This window comes from Sebastes fasciatus, chromosome 19 (genome assembly GCF_043250625.1).
Source record: "Sebastes fasciatus isolate fSebFas1 chromosome 19, fSebFas1.pri, whole genome shotgun sequence".
NCBI classification, from domain to species: Eukaryota; Metazoa; Chordata; class Actinopteri; order Perciformes; family Sebastidae; genus Sebastes; species Sebastes fasciatus.
In genome coordinates, this window is record NC_133813.1 from 7,541,010 (window position 1) to 7,560,249 (window position 19,240).

At 36.3% G+C, this 19,240-nt stretch overlaps 4 protein-coding genes across 7 annotated transcripts in view; 1 reads left to right on the forward strand and 3 right to left on the reverse strand.

Annotated features, from left to right (window-relative positions):
- Window positions 1–19,240, forward strand: part of dcc (DCC netrin 1 receptor) — a 330,153-nt gene that overhangs the window by 163,633 nt on the left and 147,280 nt on the right. The gene's annotated exons all lie outside the window — the stretch shown is intronic.
- spina (spindlin a) overlaps window positions 1–19,240 on the reverse strand; it is a 391,527-nt gene that overhangs the window by 110,956 nt on the left and 261,331 nt on the right. The gene's annotated exons all lie outside the window — the stretch shown is intronic.
- LOC141757136 (valacyclovir hydrolase-like) lies at window positions 1,653–7,179 on the reverse strand. Its single transcript, XM_074617413.1, has 7 exons — window positions 6,983–7,179; window positions 5,573–5,676; window positions 5,254–5,420; window positions 3,710–3,863; window positions 3,476–3,607; window positions 2,754–2,877; window positions 1,653–2,008 (listed from the first exon to the last, which is right to left on the reverse strand). The coding sequence occupies exons 1-7, from the start codon at window positions 7,063–7,065 to the stop codon at window positions 1,918–1,920; spliced, it is 855 nt and encodes a 284-aa protein (XP_074473514.1). The 5' UTR covers window positions 7,066–7,179; the 3' UTR covers window positions 1,653–1,917.
- On the reverse strand, window positions 11,016–16,518 carry LOC141757132 (valacyclovir hydrolase-like). Its single transcript, XM_074617410.1, has 7 exons — window positions 16,322–16,518; window positions 14,912–15,015; window positions 14,593–14,759; window positions 13,049–13,202; window positions 12,815–12,946; window positions 12,093–12,216; window positions 11,016–11,371 (listed from the first exon to the last, which is right to left on the reverse strand). The coding sequence occupies exons 1-7, from the start codon at window positions 16,402–16,404 to the stop codon at window positions 11,281–11,283; spliced, it is 855 nt and encodes a 284-aa protein (XP_074473511.1). The 5' UTR covers window positions 16,405–16,518; the 3' UTR covers window positions 11,016–11,280.

Sequence of the window (19,240 nt, forward strand, 5' to 3'; positions counted from 1 at the left end):
TGAAGCTGTATGTTTATGTTTAACTAATTCACAGTTTCTGTATGTGATCTTAATGTGTGTTAGATATGCAGTGGGTTAGAAAAGATGGTTAGTTTGCATGCAAGACCTTGTCTATGTGAAGCATAAACTAAACACATCAGATGTTTGCTCCCATCATATTTACTACAGCCACTAAAGATTACATTTCATTCAGATGACATGCACATCAACTTTTAATACCACAATTTCCATTACAAGAAATATGGTTAAAGTTCTCAGGGTTTTAGTTTAAAGGCTGGACACCAGGCCGACAGATTAATCCAACAAAAAGCGAGCTTTAATTGATTAGCTGGTGGTAAAAACTAAACAGGGATCAAAAACTGAGAAAACAGACTGAGGAACAAAAACAAAGTACAAAGGTAAAAACATCAGAACCTAAACTAAGTACTAACTACAAAGGTAAAAACATCAGAACCTAAACTAAGTACTAACTGGAAGACACAAGGAACACCAGGAACACAGGCAGGATTGCAAGGTTAACATGGGAGACAAGGCAGACAAGGCAGGAGCGAAGACGAACTGACAAAAAGGAGAAGTCCACTACTTAAAGGTCCCCTATCGTGCTCATTTTCAGGTTCATGTTTTCATACTGTCTGTCTGAATATGCCTGTATTCACGCTCTGTCTGAAACACTCCGTTTTAGCGCATTTCAACGGAATAGCAACGGGATTGCGTTGCTAGGAAACAGCTTGGGTAAGATGTAAGATGTTTACATCCTGTCAGCTGAAGTCATTCAGATACACTGCAAAAGGAAATAAACTGGGACACATTTAATTTTACGTTTAAAACTGTGAAATGGTCTAAATATTGTAAATTTGTGACATCACAAATGGACAGAAATCATAACGGCTTGTTTCAAACACACAGTTTCTGAATACGGTCTATGTGTATAACTCCACGGACTGAGTGTTTTGATACTTTCACAGTATTTATATATAACTTTAACCTGCTTTATGATATAAAAGACATGAAAAGCTTACTTTTTACAATATTACAACTTTTTTTCCCCAGTTTATTTACTACAGCCACCAAAGATTACATTTCATTCAGATTACATGCACGTAAACCTTTAATCCCACAATTTCCATTACAAGAAACACTTACAAGTGAAAGTCATGCATTCAAAATGTTACATTAGTAAAAGTACAAAATCAAAATATAGCCTACATAAAGTACCAAAAGCAAAAGTACTCATTATGCACAATGGCCTATCTCAGAATAATATTGTTGGATAATAATTAGTGATGCATTAATGCGTCCATCACTTTAATGTTGCAGCTGGTAAAGGTGGAGCTAATTTTAACTACTTTATATACTGCTGGGTAGCTTAATCCATAATAATACATCATAAGGTATTGGTTGATTTATGTTGTAGTCAAATAAATTTAGTTGAGTATATAGTCGCAGAAAATGGAAATACTCAAATAAATTACAAGTACCTCAAAATTGTAATCAAGTACTGTACTTGAGTAAATGTTTTTAGTTACATTCCACCACTGTTTACTGTGTAAATTAAAAATTAAATATAAATCAACATGTTGTAACTGTTGGTACCACTTTAATAAAGGGCTCATAAATTGTAAGTAACGGCTCGTATTAATGCTAATGGATCATTTCATTAGTGTTTGATTTTTAACGTTGAATTATCCATTATTACAGCAAATGTTAGAGAGTTACATAATATGGGAAATAAGTCCCCTACTTCCTTCATAAAAAAAGTAATTATAGAAAAGTATTTAACAATTGATGCCTCATGAAAACAGAGTAGAATGAAATAATTAAAGTTAAAATGAAGTCTGGTAGTGTAAATATTTGCAGTCACCCTTCTCTTCTCCACAAAATGATCATGGTTGTTATTTCACAGTGTTAATTAATCTATCAGTCTTCCAGAAAGTCTTCCACCAGTTTGTTGAATTCATCAGGGTAGTCGTCATGGAGAGTGTGGCCACCATTTGGCATTAGGTGTAATCTAGATTTGGGATTGAAAAAAAGACACTAGTGTCATTTCCTGAATTTGAGGTAATGGTAATGTTGTTTAAAGGGTTACTACGCCCATTTTCGAAATTCATACATGTTATTCCCTATGGTCTAAGACAGTCCAAAAAATAAAAGTAGGCATGAACAACTCTCTTCCAAATCCAACAACTAGAGGGCTAAAACTCAAATTTGTGATGTCATAGGGTATAAAGTGTGGAACCGCTCCATAGACAATGAATAGGGAAAGATGTTATAGATGACACTGAGAGCACCCAGAGGAATGTTCTGAGTATATGGGAACATCTTCTGTTTCACAACTGAGAACACTACTATAGAATAAAGCTCATTTGGGTATTTTGGTATTCTGTGGTTCCACAAAATCAGTCTCCCATTCATTGTCTGGAGCAGCTCCACACTTTATACCCTATGACATCATAAGTTTGAGACTTACTTCTCTGGTTTCTGGCTTTGAGAGAGAGTAGCACATGTTCAAAAATATTGATTGAACTTTCCTAGGCCATGAAAATAACATATTGGAATACTTAATTTAGGTGATGTTCCCCTTTAAATGTGTGTGTGTGTGTGTGTGTGTGTGTGTGTGTGTGTGTGTGTGTGTGGGTGTGTGTGTGGGTGGGTTTGTGTGTGGGTGTGAGAGAGAGAGAGAGGGAGAGAGACAAGATGGCTGGCTACTTGTCTCAAGATGTTGATGTTGTGTGTGTGTGTGTTTGTTGTCTCACCGTGATCCCTTGATGAGTTTGTGGATGACCTGTGTTTCGGAGATGGACACCATTTTGTCCTTCTCTCCATGGACAATGAGGGTTGGACAGCTGATTAGTGGCATAAGCTCCACGCAGATACTCCCTGACCAGAGGACATTTAAGTTAACGTTTTGGTTTTACTCTTTTCAGCTGAAATTTATTAGAACATAACCAAATTAAAGAGCATTCATATGTTCCTTTTGTATGAAAGTAGTAGAGATCTTGTGGCAGAAATGAATATTTTCCCTCCTAAATTGCGCCACTTCCGGTGTTGTTTTAACCCAAACTGCGATCTTTTCCTAAACCTAACTGAGTTTTGTTGCCTTAACCTAACCAAGTCAATCTTTTCTTAAACTTAACTAAGTAGTAGTTTTATCTTTTAAAAGATTAGAGTGGAAATTGACACGTGCTTCACATGTTGCTGGACATTCGTAGGAAAATGAACAAAAAATACGTTGTTGAAAGTCGTTCTGAGCATCAGAAAGGGATTTCCTTGTCTACGTACTCAAATAAAATAGATTCAATGTCACGACTATTTCACGAACTGCCTTGAGACTGTTTCCATCACAACAACAACTTACTTTATAATCGCATTATGACTGCAAAGAATTTCCCCTCCATGTCTTGATATTATTATATCGGATGGTTTTCAGTTTCAGCTTCACATGTGTAATGAGTCTGTAACAACATTGATTCAGTACCTCCTGGTCTATTTGCATATTGTAGATACCCATCCAAAAAGCCCCCCCAGGTTTTAGCAAAGGCTTCTTTTCCATAGATCTCCATAATCGGCTCTATTTTCTTCCATCTGGCCATGGATGCATCACGTATCTCTACGAAACCCATGCAGACACAAGGACACACAATATACACAGTTAGGAAAGAATACACCATGCACAGTTCACAGTTTGTAGTAAACTACATTGGCAGATTACCCATAGTAGTCTCGTTATCCTTCTCGAAAACCTGGATTTTGGCCCCACATACAACCAGTTGTTTAATCAGGTCGGGGTTCTTCGCTGCTGCAATCAGAGCGACGGTTCCTCCCGCACTCCAACCCATCACAGAGAACTTGCTAAAGCCCAGTGCCTGTCAATAAAATGAAAAAAATACTATACAATCACTAACATTGTCTCATATGCAACAAATGCACTAAATAATGAACATACAGATGTTAATTAGTTTCCCTTCTTCTAATCACACAATTCGGTAATCAGAGCACATATTTGCTAGACAGTGAATTACATATTGGAATAAAAAAAAAATACTGATGTGAACATTTGTGTGCAAAACCAAGAGCATGGATTGATAAACTTTGTGTTTGATATAACAATCGGGATTATCATCAGTGTCAGCAAAAGTGAGAATGCTTCCCTTTATACATCAGCCACTCAGAGCAGTGTATGGATTAGATTTATTAAAAACGTATTTGATTGTTAATGCATAGTTTCTTAATCTGAAGATGGAGTACAGATCAGAGGAGGTATTTTGAGGTATAATTTGTGCTTTAACATAATTGTGCCACGCAAAATCCTTTGATTTGTTTATTTCAAGTCTATGCTTCATAAAGGATATTATAGTCTTTTCACTATTATCCTGAAACCAGTTATTAGCCTGTGCTTTCATTTAGCTGGTGTGACAATGTAATACTGTCTTACATTACTCTTAGGGCAGTCACATTTTTTCTAATGCCACTAATTTCTTTAACGCAACATGAGATTTTTAGGTTGTAGCTCAGTTTTAAAGCAAGAATGAAGATACTGGCATCATATGAAACTACAAAACCTAAGGAATCCATTGGTACCAGCCATGTCACACAAGCTTTTTGCGAAAGAAGCCAAATAACTCTCAGAACTTGCGCTAAATTTTGGCGAGGAAAAACTGGCATCGAAATTTTCAAAGGGATACCTTGACCTCTGACCTCAAGATATGTGTATGAAAATAGGTACTATGGGTACCGACAAGACTCCCCTTTAGAGACATGCCCACTTTATGATAATCATGCAGTTTGGGGCAAGTCATAGTCAAGTCAGCACACTGACACACTGACAGCTGTTGTTGCCTGTTGCGCTTGAGTTTGTCATGTTATGATTTGAGCATATAGTTTTTATACTAAATGCAGTACCTGTGAGGGTTTCTGGACAATATTTGTCATTGTTTTGTGTTGTTAATTGATTTCCAATAATAAAAATATGCATACATTTGCATAAATCAATTTACCCACTGCCATGTTGAAGTATTAAATACTTCAATCATGTCATTAATTGCGGTTAAATATTGTAATCGAATGACAGCCCTAATTAACTTGCTTCAAAGTTACTTTACACTAAACTGAACTTCAATTTATCAGTCCATGCTCTCATATTTACACACCTACAGTATGTTTCTTCCCACCATATTATCCCCGGGGGGGCTTCTTAGTATGACATTCAGATTGGTAATAATTATCCCCCATGGCTGATCAACAGATTGATGAGACCTTCATCAGATCCACTCCGTCCTTTGCGTCAATCTCGAAGAAGTCAGGGGGATAGTCTCTGGCTGGGGGGCGGGATTGTCCGTAACCACGGGAATCCAAGCCCACTAGTGTAAAGCGTTCCTTATTCAGAGACTTCATCTGATGTTCAAAATGAATCGCAGGGTGCCCTGTGGTAGGAGAGACAAAAAAAGGTTTTCACAGGCTTAGAGGACATAAACATGTAAAGGACACGAGGTAGAGATAGCCTACGGTATGTGTGAGAGGTCTCGCCAGAAAGTCTCCTCTCTACCATTAACAAGAGGTGTGTTGTTGTATTTACCCAAAGTACCAGGAACCAACAGCACAGCATGTTTCCCTCTGCCTGTCCTCTCATAGTACAGATCCACTCCGTTAACATGCTGCCTGCCTGAGACCACCGAAGAGCTGCAGGGAAACAGACAGGTAGACGGTGGCAGTAATGGTCATGGTGATGGATAAGAATGGAATAGTTCTGCCAAGTGAAAAACATCACAGCAAAACCCCCCAAAAATTGTTCTTGAGTTTCATTTGCCTTAAAAAAATTCTGATCAGTGGTTGTGATACATGCTCAACACCATGGTCCCCATTACCCTCAACGACAGCTTCTGTTTTAAACATTCTTATAATTTTGACTGAATCTTGATGTAGGAGTCATTGGGCCTCATGCAAGAAGCGGTATAAGAACAAGTTTTCTCTTATTTTTGTTCCTATCCACGTTGTGACTTGCTGTTAAACATGACTCAGGCCTCTGACCTGAACATGCCAGCTAGGATACCTTAATAAACCACAAAGCTGCACTGCTTTGCTTTGATGGAGTGTCACGAAATTAAAAAAAAGTGCACAAATGCTTCAGTTGAGATGAAGTCTTGGGGACTTGTGCAGATATTCAAAATGTCCTGATAGCAAAAGCTTTTAATTCAACACTGAGTTCTAATCAAAAGGGTTTTTATTTGGTTGAGGTTTATTTTATATGTTGAAAAATAAAAGACTATTTATATTATAGAAATGATATGACTGATCTTATTCTAGTTCATAGAAAATTATTTTCTTCTAAGATTTTTTTTGATTGTTTTATTTTGAAGGGAAAAAGCTCCTCAAATTTAAAACAAAATTTGAATCATAACTATTATTATTATTATTATTTTAATTATTACTATTGTTATTGTTATTATTTTGTAATTTTAAAGAGTTTTGCACCACTTTTCTTACATATTTGGGACATTTCAACATGTGGAGACTTGTACATTTACCTAAATGTAGAGTAGATGTTGGCATATGGTTTCAGTTTCAGTAGTTATCATTGCATAACTCTCTATTATTGGGATTTTTTTTACGCAACTTTATTTGTTAATTTTTCATTTCAAAAATCAAAATATACCATATAACAATTCTAATACCAGCAACTAAAATACTACTACTACTGCTAATAGATTGATTAAATACTTTAGATTTACAGTTGGTTTTACAGCGGGATTTTGATATATTTAAAGATTATAACAATTTCAGCAATATTATTTTATGCATACTGTATATGTTGAACTGCCTGGACATACTATGCCATGTAGTGGTTTTAAATCAAACAATATTTCAGAGAAATTCTGCAAAAATTATACAAATGTTGCAAACATCATGTCAGGCATTTCTTGTTTTCTCGCTCCGTGGTTAAATCGAATGTACATATTCGTGCAGTTATCAAACAGAAAACAATTACCAGTATGGCTGGGTCGCTGTGATGACTCTCTTAATGTCAGTTCTGCATTTAAAGAAACGTCCTCCAAGTAAAAACAACGCCATTCTTCAGACGTCCACACAAACCGAGCAGTTCTCAGCTGCAGGTCTTCTTTAGGTGGTTAAAGATTGACCGAAGTGTCTCTCTGACTGAAGATCATGTAATCCTGCACTGCAAGGCTTTTTCAAAGAATCCAGGAACCGTGGCGGTTGGTGGAAATTTTTCTAGGCGGGGCTTAGCCACATCCAATCAATTTCAGCATCCCGGTATGATTTAATGCAAAAAAAGTGAAGGTATCAAAAACACATTACTACTTTGCAGTTAAATAATTAACAATTATTTTATTCCAACAGGAACAGTAAAGAATGCTTTGAAAAACACAACAGTATAAAATGTACTCAGTGGTGGAATGTAACAAAGTACAATTACTCAAATACTGTACTTTATTACAATTTTGAGGTACTTCTACTTTACTTGAGTATTTCCATGTTCTGCTACTTTCTACTTCTACTCAACTACATCTCATAGGGAAATACTAAACTTTTCCTCCACTACATTTATCTTACAGCTTTAGTTACTTTACAGATTCAGATTATTAATACAAAATATAATCAACTAATAAATGATGTATTATTATAGATTAAGCTACCCAGCAGTATATAAAGTCATTACAATGAGCTCCACCTTTACCAGCTGCAACATTAAAGTGATGAACACATTCAGGCATCAATAATTAGAATACAATAATATACATTATTCTTCATAATGAGTACTTTTATGTTTGGTACTTTAAGTATATTCAGATGATAATATTTTTGAACTTTTACTTTTTTAAATGCAGGACTCTTACTTGTAAAAGAGTATTTCTACATGGTAGTATTGCTACTTTTACTGAAGTACAATATCTGAGAACTTCTTCCACCACTGCATGTACTATAATACAATAAACATGTAATACAATAATAATATAATATAACAATATAACATGTAATAGAACGTGACATAATGTGATGCAACCATATTGACCTTGCTTTGTTTGGTAAACATGAAGTGCAATTAGGAATACTGTCGTTAAGTCCTGAAGCTATTCAGACACCTGAATGTACATAAGCATGTGACTTGAGGGCTCTGAGGTGTAGAGATAGTAATACTGGTGTTATACTGCTGTTAAGTCCTGAAGCTGTTCAGACACCTGAATGTACATAAGCATGTGACTTGAGGGCTCTGAGGTGTAGGGATAGTAATACTGGTGTTATACTGCTGTTAAGTCCTGAAGCTGTTCAGACAACTGAATGTACATAAGCATGTGACTTGAGGGCTCTGAGGTGTAGGGATAGTAAACTCCAGCAAACCTTCTGCTTCAAAACTCTCTCACTTTACTCAAAAGGCACAACCACAACACATCCACAAATATTAATATTACGTAAAATACAGTTAACAAGAACAATACAACTAATTTACAGGTCTCAATTAAATTGTGATTCCTCCATGACCGATTTAAGCAAATGAGACTGAGGACAACTATGTACAAGAAAAGTCAATGTGGGAATGAGAACATGAGAATACACATTCAATAAAGCTTTGCTGTAATTTATTTATAAAGACCAATGTAATAGAAATGCATCACAGTATCAATGAAAGGAACCGTGCACATGCCGCGTCTAAAAACATTTGAAAAACGCCAGGTGTAACACTTTTTCTTTCCAATGTGCTTGGGAGGTTGCGCTCCTGACGCGTCTGCCTTTAGATGCAGCCAAAACCTGTGTGCTGCGATGAAGATGATAATGAAGTTGCATAGAATTATTAATATTAATAAAGATTATCAATAAACATCAATAATAAACGGGGCACCACCCTGGAATCAGGGACCAATGACCAAAACGTTAATATAGTCTCATTATATATACTAAACTATCAATTTGGAATGTTGATTAATAATTAAATTAATAACTATAACCAAAATAGATAGTAAAGGTTGAAGGATATCGGAGTTCTTGACATAGCAGAGGTTGGCATTATTCACTCTTGTGCAACATTAAAGAGACCAGCATGTATATTCCACAAACATTTATTTACAAGATAATAAAGGTTTTAAACACAATATTAATCTAACTAAATAACTAAACTAAACAAACCAAACACAGTGTGTGCGTGTGTGTGTGTGTGTGTGTGTGTGTGTGTGTGTGTGTGTGTGAGAGAGAGAGGGGGGGGGAACAAGATGGCGTCTTGTTTCAAAATGTCTGAATGGCCTACAGACCAAAATGGCGAGCACTGTAAAACTACAAAGATGGCGGAATCAAAGATGGCCGCCAGCATGTCATCACGTGACCTCTTTGTTCTTCGGAACACATGTGCTCAAGAAGGACAGAGGGGAGGGGGGGTGATGTGGGGGTTAAGATTATCTGAAGCTGTATGTTTATGTTTAACTAATTCACAGTTTCTGTATGTGATCTTAATGTGTGTTAGATATGCAGTGGGTTAGAAAAGATGGTTAGTTTGCATGCAAGACCTTGTCTATGTGAAGCATAAACTAAACACATCAGATGTTTGCTCCCATCATATTTACTACAGCCACTAAAGATTACATTTCATTCAGATGACATGCACATCAACTTTTAATACCACAATTTCCATTACAAGAAATATGGTTAAAGTTCTCAGGGTTTTAGTTTAAAGGCTGGACACCAGGCCGACAGATTAATCCAACAAAAAGCGAGCTTTAATTGATTAGCTGGTGGTAAAAACTAAACAGGGATCAAAAACTGAGAAAACAGACTGAGGAACAAAAACAAAGTACAAAGGTAAAAACATCAGAACCTAAACTAAGTACTAACTGGAAGACACAAGGAACACCAGGAACACAGGCAGGATTGCAAGGTTAACATGGGAGACAAGGCAGACAAGGCAGGAGCGAAGACGAACTGACAAAAAGGAGAAGTCCACTACTTAAAGGTCCCCTATCGTGCTCATTTTCAGGTTCATGTTTTCATACTGTCTGTCTGAATATGCCTGTATTCACGCTCTGTCTGAAACACTCCGTTTTAGCGCATTTCAACGGAATAGCAACGGGATTGCGTTGCTAGGAAACAGCTTGGGTAAGATGTAAGATGTTTACATCCTGTCAGCTGAAGTCATTCAGATACACTGCAAAAGGAAATAAACTGGGACACATTTAATTTTACGTTTAAAACTGTGAAATGGTCTAAATATTGTAAATTTGTGACATCACAAATGGACAGAAATCATAACGGCTTGTTTCAAACACACAGTTTCTGAATACGGTCTATGTGTATAACTCCACGGACTGAGTGTTTTGATACTTTCACAGTATTTATATATAACTTTAACCTGCTTTATGATATAAAAGACATGAAAAGCTTACTTTTTACAATATTACAACTTTTTTTCCCCAGTTTATTTACTACAGCCACCAAAGATTACATTTCATTCAGATTACATGCACGTAAACCTTTAATCCCACAATTTCCATTACAAGAAACACTTACAAGTGAAAGTCATGCATTCAAAATGTTACATTAGTAAAAGTACAAAATCAAAATATAGCCTACATAAAGTACCAAAAGCAAAAGTACTCATTATGCACAATGGCCTATCTCAGAATAATATTGTTGGATAATAATTAGTGATGCATTAATGCGTCCATCACTTTAATGTTGCAGCTGGTAAAGGTGGAGCTAATTTTAACTACTTTATATACTGCTGGGTAGCTTAATCCATAATAATACATCATAAGGTATTGGTTGATTTATGTTGTAGTCAAATAAATTTAGTTGAGTATATAGTCGCAGAAAATGGAAATACTCAAATAAATTACAAGTACCTCAAAATTGTAATCAAGTACTGTACTTGAGTAAATGTTTTTAGTTACATTCCACCACTGTTTACTGTGTAAATTAAAAATTAAATATAAATCAACATGTTGTAACTGTTGGTACCACTTTAATAAAGGGCTCATAAATTGTAAGTAACGGCTCGTATTAATGCTAATGGATCATTTCATTAGTGTTTGATTTTTAACGTTGAATTATCCATTATTACAGCAAATGTTAGAGAGTTACATAATATGGGAAATAAGTCCCCTACTTCCTTCATAAAAAAAGTAATTATAGAAAAGTATTTAACAATTGATGCCTCATGAAAACAGAGTAGAATGAAATAATTAAAGTTAAAATGAAGTCTGGTAGTGTAAATATTTGCAGTCACCCTTCTCTTCTCCACAAAATGATCATGGTTGTTATTTCACAGTGTTAATTAATCTATCAGTCTTCCAGAAAGTCTTCCACCAGTTTGTTGAATTCATCAGGGTAGTCGTCATGGAGAGTGTGGCCACCATTTGGCATTAGGTGTAATCTAGATTTGGGATTGAAAAAAAGACACTAGTGTCATTTCCTGAATTTGAGGTAATGGTAATGTTGTTTAAAGGGTTACTACGCCCATTTTCGAAATTCATACATGTTATTCCCTATGGTCTAAGACAGTCCAAAAAATAAAAGTAGGCATGAACAACTCTCTTCCAAATCCAACAACTAGAGGGCTAAAACTCAAATTTGTGATGTCATAGGGTATAAAGTGTGGAACCGCTCCATAGACAATGAATAGGGAAAGATGTTATAGATGACACTGAGAGCACCCAGAGGAATGTTCTGAGTATATGGGAACATCTTCTGTTTCACAACTGAGAACACTACTATAGAATAAAGCTCATTTGGGTATTTTGGTATTCTGTGGTTCCACAAAATCAGTCTCCCATTCATTGTCTGGAGCAGCTCCACACTTTATACCCTATGACATCATAAGTTTGAGACTTACTTCTCTGGTTTCTGGCTTTGAGAGAGAGTAGCACATGTTCAAAAATATTGATTGAACTTTCCTAGGCCATGAAAATAACATATTGGAATACTTAATTTAGTGTGTGTGTGTGTGTGTGTGTGTGTGTGTGTGTGTGTGTGTGGGTGTGTGTGTGGGTGGGTTTGTGTGTGGGTGTGAGAGAGAGAGAGAGGGAGAGAGACAAGATGGCTGGCTACTTGTCTCAAGATGTTGATGTTGTGTGTGTGTGTGTTTGTTGTCTCACCGTGATCCCTTGATGAGTTTGTGGATGACCTGTGTTTCGGAGATGGACACCATTTTGTCCTTCTCTCCATGGACAATGAGGGTTGGACAGCTGATTAGTGGCATAAGCTCCACGCAGATACTCCCTGACCAGAGGACATTTAAGTTAACGTTTTGGTTTTACTCTTTTCAGCTGAAATTTATTAGAACATAACCAAATTAAAGAGCATTCATATGTTCCTTTTGTATGAAAGTAGTAGAGATCTTGTGGCAGAAATGAATATTTTCCCTCCTAAATTGCGCCACTTCCGGTGTTGTTTTAACCCAAACTGCGATCTTTTCCTAAACCTAACTGAGTTTTGTTGCCTTAACCTAACCAAGTCAATCTTTTCTTAAACTTAACTAAGTAGTAGTTTTATCTTTTAAAAGATTAGAGTGGAAATTGACACGTGCTTCACATGTTGCTGGACATTCGTAGGAAAATGAACAAAAAATACGTTGTTGAAAGTCGTTCTGAGCATCAGAAAGGGATTTCCTTGTCTACGTACTCAAATAAAATAGATTCAATGTCACGACTATTTCACGAACTGCCTTGAGACTGTTTCCATCACAACAACAACTTACTTTATAATCGCATTATGACTGCAAAGAATTTCCCCTCCATGTCTTGATATTATTATATCGGATGGTTTTCAGTTTCAGCTTCACATGTGTAATGAGTCTGTAACAACATTGATTCAGTACCTCCTGGTCTATTTGCATATTGTAGATACCCATCCAAAAAGCCCCCCCAGGTTTTAGCAAAGGCTTCTTTTCCATAGATCTCCATAATCGGCTCTATTTTCTTCCATCTGGCCATGGATGCATCACGTATCTCTACGAAACCCATGCAGACACAAGGACACACAATATACACAGTTAGGAAAGAATACACCATGCACAGTTCACAGTTTGTAGTAAACTACATTGGCAGATTACCCATAGTAGTCTCGTTATCCTTCTCGAAAACCTGGATTTTGGCCCCACATACAACCAGTTGTTTAATCAGGTCGGGGTTCTTCGCTGCTGCAATCAGAGCGACGGTTCCTCCCGCACTCCAACCCATCACAGAGAACTTGCTAAAGCCCAGTGCCTGTCAATAAAATGAAAAAAATACTATACAATCACTAACATTGTCTCATATGCAACAAATGCACTAAATAATGAACATACAGATGTTAATTAGTTTCCCTTCTTCTAATCACACAATTCGGTAATCAGAGCACATATTTGCTAGACAGTAAATTACATATTGGAATAAAAAAAAAATACTGATGTGAACATTTGTGTGCAAAACCAAGAGCATGGATTGATAAACTTTGTGTTTGATATAACAATCGGGATTATCATCAGTGTCAGCAAAAGTGAGAATGCTTCCCTTTATACATCAGCCACTCAGAGCAGTGTATGGATTAGATTTATTAAAAACGTATTTGATTGTTAATGCATAGTTTCTTAATCTGAAGATGGAGTACAGATCAGAGGAGGTATTTTGAGGTATAATTTGTGCTTTAACATAATTGTGCCACGCAAAATCCTTTGATTTGTTTATTTCAAGTCTATGCTTCATAAAGGATATTATAGTCTTTTCACTATTATCCTGAAACCAGTTATTAGCCTGTGCTTTCATTTAGCTGGTGTGACAATGTAATACTGTCTTACATTACTCTTAGGGCAGTCACATTTTTTCTAATGCCACTAATTTCTTTAACGCAACATGAGATTTTTAGGTTGTAGCTCAGTTTTAAAGCAAGAATGAAGATACTGGCATCATATGAAACTACAAAACCTAAGGAATCCATTGGTACCAGCCATGTCACACAAGCTTTTTGCGAAAGAAGCCAAATAACTCTCAGAACTTGCGCTAAATTTTGGCGAGGAAAAACTGGCATCGAAATTTTCAAAGGGATACCTTGACCTCTGACCTCAAGATATGTGTATGAAAATAGGTACTATGGGTACCGACAAGACTCCCCTTTAGAGACATGCCCACTTTATGATAATCATGCAGTTTGGGGCAAGTCATAGTCAAGTCAGCACACTGACACACTGACAGCTGTTGTTGCCTGTTGCGCTTGAGTTTGTCATGTTATGATTTGAGCATATAGTTTTTATACTAAATGCAGTACCTGTGAGGGTTTCTGGACAATATTTGTCATTGTTTTGTGTTGTTAATTGATTTCCAATAATAAAAATATGCATACATTTGCATAAATCAATTTACCCACTGCCATGTTGAAGTATTAAATACTTCAATCATGTCATTAATTGCGGTTAAATATTGTAATCGAATGACAGCCCTAATTAACTTGCTTCAAAGTTACTTTACACTAAACTGAACTTCAATTTATCAGTCCATGCTCTCATATTTACACACCTACAGTATGTTTCTTCCCACCATATTATCCCCGGGGGGGCTTCTTAGTATGACATTCAGATTGGTAATAATTATCCCCCATGGCTGATCAACAGATTGATGAGACCTTCATCAGATCCACTCCGTCCTTTGCGTCAATCTCGAAGAAGTCAGGGGGATAGTCTCTGGCTGGGGGGCGGGATTGTCCGTAACCACGGGAATCCAAGCCCACTAGTGTAAAGCGTTCCTTATTCAGAGACTTCATCTGATGTTCAAAATGAATCGCAGGGTGCCCTGTGGTAGGAGAGACAAAAAAAGGTTTTCACAGGCTTAGAGGACATAAACATGTAAAGGACACGAGGTAGAGATAGCCTACGGTATGTGTGAGAGGTCTCGCCAGAAAGTCTCCTCTCTACCATTAACAAGAGGTGTGTTGTTGTATTTACCCAAAGTACCAGGAACCAACAGCACAGCATGTTTCCCTCTGCCTGTCCTCTCATAGTACAGATCCACTCCGTTAACATGCTGCCTGCCTGAGACCACCGAAGAGCTGCAGGGAAACAGACAGGTAGACGGTGGCAGTAATGGTCATGGTGATGGATAAGAATGGAATAGTTCTGCCAAGTGAAAAACATCACAGCAAAACCCCCCAAAAATTGTTCTTGAGTTTCATTTGCCTTAAAAAAATTCTGATCAGTGGTTGTGATACATGCTCAACACCATGGTCCCCATTACCCTCAACGACAGCTTCTGTTTTAAACATTCTTATAATTTTGACTGAATCTTGATGTAGGAGTCATTGGGCCTCATGCAAGAAGCGGTATAAGAACAAGTTTTCTCTTATTTTTGTTCCTATCCACGTTGTGACTTGCTGTTAAACATGACTCAGGCCTCTGACCTGAACATGCCAGCTAGGATACCTTAATAAACCACAAAGCTGCACTGCTTTGCTTTGATGGAGTGTCACGAAATTAAAAAAAAGTGCACAAATGCTTCAGTTGAGATGAAGTCTTGGGGACTTGTGCAGATATTCAAAATGTCCTGATAGCAAAAGCTTTTAATTCAACACTGAGTTCTAATCAAAAGGGTTTTTATTTGGTTGAGGTTTATTTTATATGTTGAAAAATAAAAGACTATTTATATTATAGAAATGATATGACTGATCTTATTCTAGTTCATAGAAAATTATTTTCTTCTAAGATTTTTTTTGATTGTTTTATTTTGAAGGGAAAAAGCTCCTCAAATTTAAAACAAAATTTGAATCATAACTATTATTATTATTATTATTTTAATTATTACTATTGTTATTGTTATTATTTTGTAATTTTAAAGAGTTTTGCACCACTTTTCTTACATATTTGGGACATTTCAACATGTGGAGACTTGTACATTTACCTAAATGTAGAGTAGATGTTGGCATATGGTTTCAGTTTCAGTAGTTATCATTGCATAACTCTCTATTATTGGGATTTTTTTTACGCAACTTTATTTGTTAATTTTTCATTTCAAAAATCAAAATATACCATATAACAATTCTAATACCAGCAACTAAAATACTACTACTACTGCTAATAGATTGATTAAATACTTTAGATTTACAGTTGGTTTTACAGCGGGATTTTGATATATTTAAAGATTATAACAATTTCAGCAATATTATTTTATGCATACTGTATATGTTGAACTGCCTGGACATACTATGCCATGTAGTGGTTTTAAATCAAACAATATTTCAGAGAAATTCTGCAAAAATTATACAAATGTTGCAAACATCATGTCAGGCATTTCTTGTTTTCTCGCTCCGTGGTTAAATCGAATGTACATATTCGTGCAGTTATCAAACAGAAAACAATTACCAGTATGGCTGGGTCGCTGTGATGACTCTCTTAATGTCAGTTCTGCATTTAAAGAAACGTCCTCCAAGTAAAAACAACGCCATTCTTCAGACGTCCACACAAACCGAGCAGTTCTCAGCTGCAGGTCTTCTTTAGGTGGTTAAAGATTGACCGAAGTGTCTCTCTGACTGAAGATCATGTAATCCTGCACTGCAAGGCTTTTTCAAAGAATCCAGGAACCGTGGCGGTTGGTGGAAATTTTTCTAGGCGGGGCTTAGCCACATCCAATCAATTTCAGCATCCCGGTATGATTTAATGCAAAAAAAGTGAAGGTATCAAAAACACATTACTACTTTGCAGTTAAATAATTAACAATTATTTTATTCCAACAGGAACAGTAAAGAATGCTTTGAAAAACACAACAGTATAAAATGTACTCAGTGGTGGAATGTAACAAAGTACAATTACTCAAATACTGTACTTTATTACAATTTTGAGGTACTTCTACTTTACTTGAGTATTTCCATGTTCTGCTACTTTCTACTTCTACTCAACTACATCTCATAGGGAAATACTAAACTTTTCCTCCACTACATTTATCTTACAGCTTTAGTTACTTTACAGATTCAGATTATTAATACAAAATATAATCAACTAATAAATGATGTATTATTATAGATTAAGCTACCCAGCAGTATATAAAGTCATTACAATGAGCTCCACCTTTACCAGCTGCAACATTAAAGTGATGAACACATTCAGGCATCAATAATTAGAATACAATAATATACATTATTCTTCATAATGAGTACTTTTATGTTTGGTACTTTAAGTATATTCAGATGATAATATTTTTGAACTTTTACTTTTTTAAATGCAGGACTCTTACTTGTAAAAGAGTATTTCTACATGGTAGTATTGCTACTTTTACTGAAGTACAATATCTGAGAACTTCTTCCACCACTGCATGTACTATAATACAATAAACATGTAATACAATAATAATATAATATAACAATATAACATGTAATAGAACGTGACATAATGTGATGCAACCATATTGACCTTGCTTTGTTTGGTAAACATGAAGTGCAATTAGGAATACTGTCGTTAAGTCCTGAAGCTATTCAGACACCTGAATGTACATAAGCATGTGACTTGAGGGCTCTGAGGTGTAGAGATAGTAATACTGGTGTTATACTGCTGTTAAGTCCTGAAGCTGTTCAGACAACTGAATGTACATAAGCATGTGACTTGAGGGCTCTGAGGTGTAGGGATAGTAATACTGGTGTTATACTGCTGTTAAGTCCTGAAGCTGTTCAGACAACTGAATGTACATAAGCATGTGACTTGAGGGCTCTGAGGTGTAGGGATAGTAAACTCCAGCAAACCTTCTGCTTCAAAACTCTCTCACTTTACTCAAAAGGCACAACCACAACACATCCACAAATATTAATATTACGTAAAATACAGTTAACAAGAACAATACAACTAATTTACAGGTCTCAATTAAATTGTGATTCCTCCATGACCGATTTAAGCAAATGAGACTGAGGACAACTATGTACAAGAAAAGTCAATGTGGGAATGAGAACATGAGAATACACATTCAATAAAGCTTTGCTGTAATTTATTTATAAAGACCAATGTAATAGAAATGCATCACAGTATCAATGAAAGGAACCGTGCACATGCCGCGTCTAAAAACATTTGAAAAACGCCAGGTGTAACACTTTTTCTTTCCAATGTGCTTGGGAGGTTGCGCTCCTGACGCGTCTGCCTTTAGATGCAGCCAAAACCTGTGTGCTGCGATGAAGATGATAATGAAGTTGCATAGAATTATTAATATTAATAAAGATTATCAATAAACATCAATAATAAACGGGGCACCACCCTGGAATCAGGGACCAATGACCAAAACGTTAATATAGTCTCATTATATATACTAAACTATCAATTTGGAATGTTGATTAATAATTAAATTAATAACTATAACCAAAATAGATAGTAAAGGTTGAAGGATATCGGAGTTCTTGACATAGCAGAGGTTGGCATTATTCACTCTTGTGCAACATTAAAGAGACCAGCATGTATATTCCACAAACATTTATTTACAAGATAATAAAGGTTTTAAACACAATATTAATCTAACTAAATAACTAAACTAAACAAACCAAACACAGTGTGTGCGTGTGTGTGTGTGTGTGTGTGTGTGTGTGTGTGTGTGTGTGAGAGAGAGAGGGGGGGGGAACAAGATGGCGTCTTGTTTCAAAATGTCTGAATGGCCTACAGACCAAAATGGCGAGCACTGTAAAACTACAAAGATGGCGGAATCAAAGATGGCCGCCAGCATGTCATCACGTGACCTCTTTGTTCTTCGGAACACATGTGCTCAAGAAGGACAGAGGGGAGGGGGGTGATGTGGGGGTTAAGATTATCTGAAGCTGTATGTTTATGTTTAACTAATTCACAGTTTCTGTATGTGATCTTAATGTGTGTTAGATATGCAGTGGGTTAGAAAAGATGGTTAGTTTGCATGCAAGACCTTGTCTATGTGAAGCATAAACTAAACACATCAGATGTTTGCTCCCATCATATTTACTACAGCCACTAAAGATTACATTTCATTCAGATGACATGCACATCAACTTTTAATACCACAATTTCCATTACAAGAAATATGGTTAAAGTTCTCAGGGTTTTAGTTTAAAGGCTGGACACCAGGCCGACAGATTAATCCAACAAAAAGCGAGCTTTAATTGATTAGCTGGTGGTAAAAACTAAACAGGGATCAAAAACTGAGAAAACAGACTGAGGAACAAAAACAAAGTACAAAGGTAAAAACATCAGAACCTAAACTAAGTACTAACTGGAAGACACAAGGAACACCAGGAACACAGGCAGGATTGCAAGGTTAACATGGGAGACAAGGCAGACAAG

Coding starts and splice junctions, on each gene's coding strand:
- LOC141757136 (XM_074617413.1), bottom strand. CDS start 7,065: ATGGCGTTGTTTTTACTTGGAGGACGTTTCTTTAAATGCAGAACTGAC. Junction 5,421..5,572: donor GTTGGTTCCTGGTACTTTGG/GTAAATACAACA, acceptor CTCCTACCACAG/GGCACCCTGCGATTCATTTT. Junction 2,878..3,475: donor ATATGCAAATAGACCAGGAG/GTACTGAATCAA, acceptor TCCTCTGGTCAG/GGAGTATCTGCGTGGAGCTT.
- LOC141757132 (XM_074617410.1), bottom strand. CDS start 16,404: ATGGCGTTGTTTTTACTTGGAGGACGTTTCTTTAAATGCAGAACTGAC. Junction 12,947..13,048: donor GGATAACGAGACTACTATGG/GTAATCTGCCAA, acceptor TGGGTTTCGTAG/AGATACGTGATGCATCCATG. Junction 11,372..12,092: donor AAACTCATCAAGGGATCACG/GTGAGACAACAA, acceptor TCCCAAATCTAG/ATTACACCTAATGCCAAATG.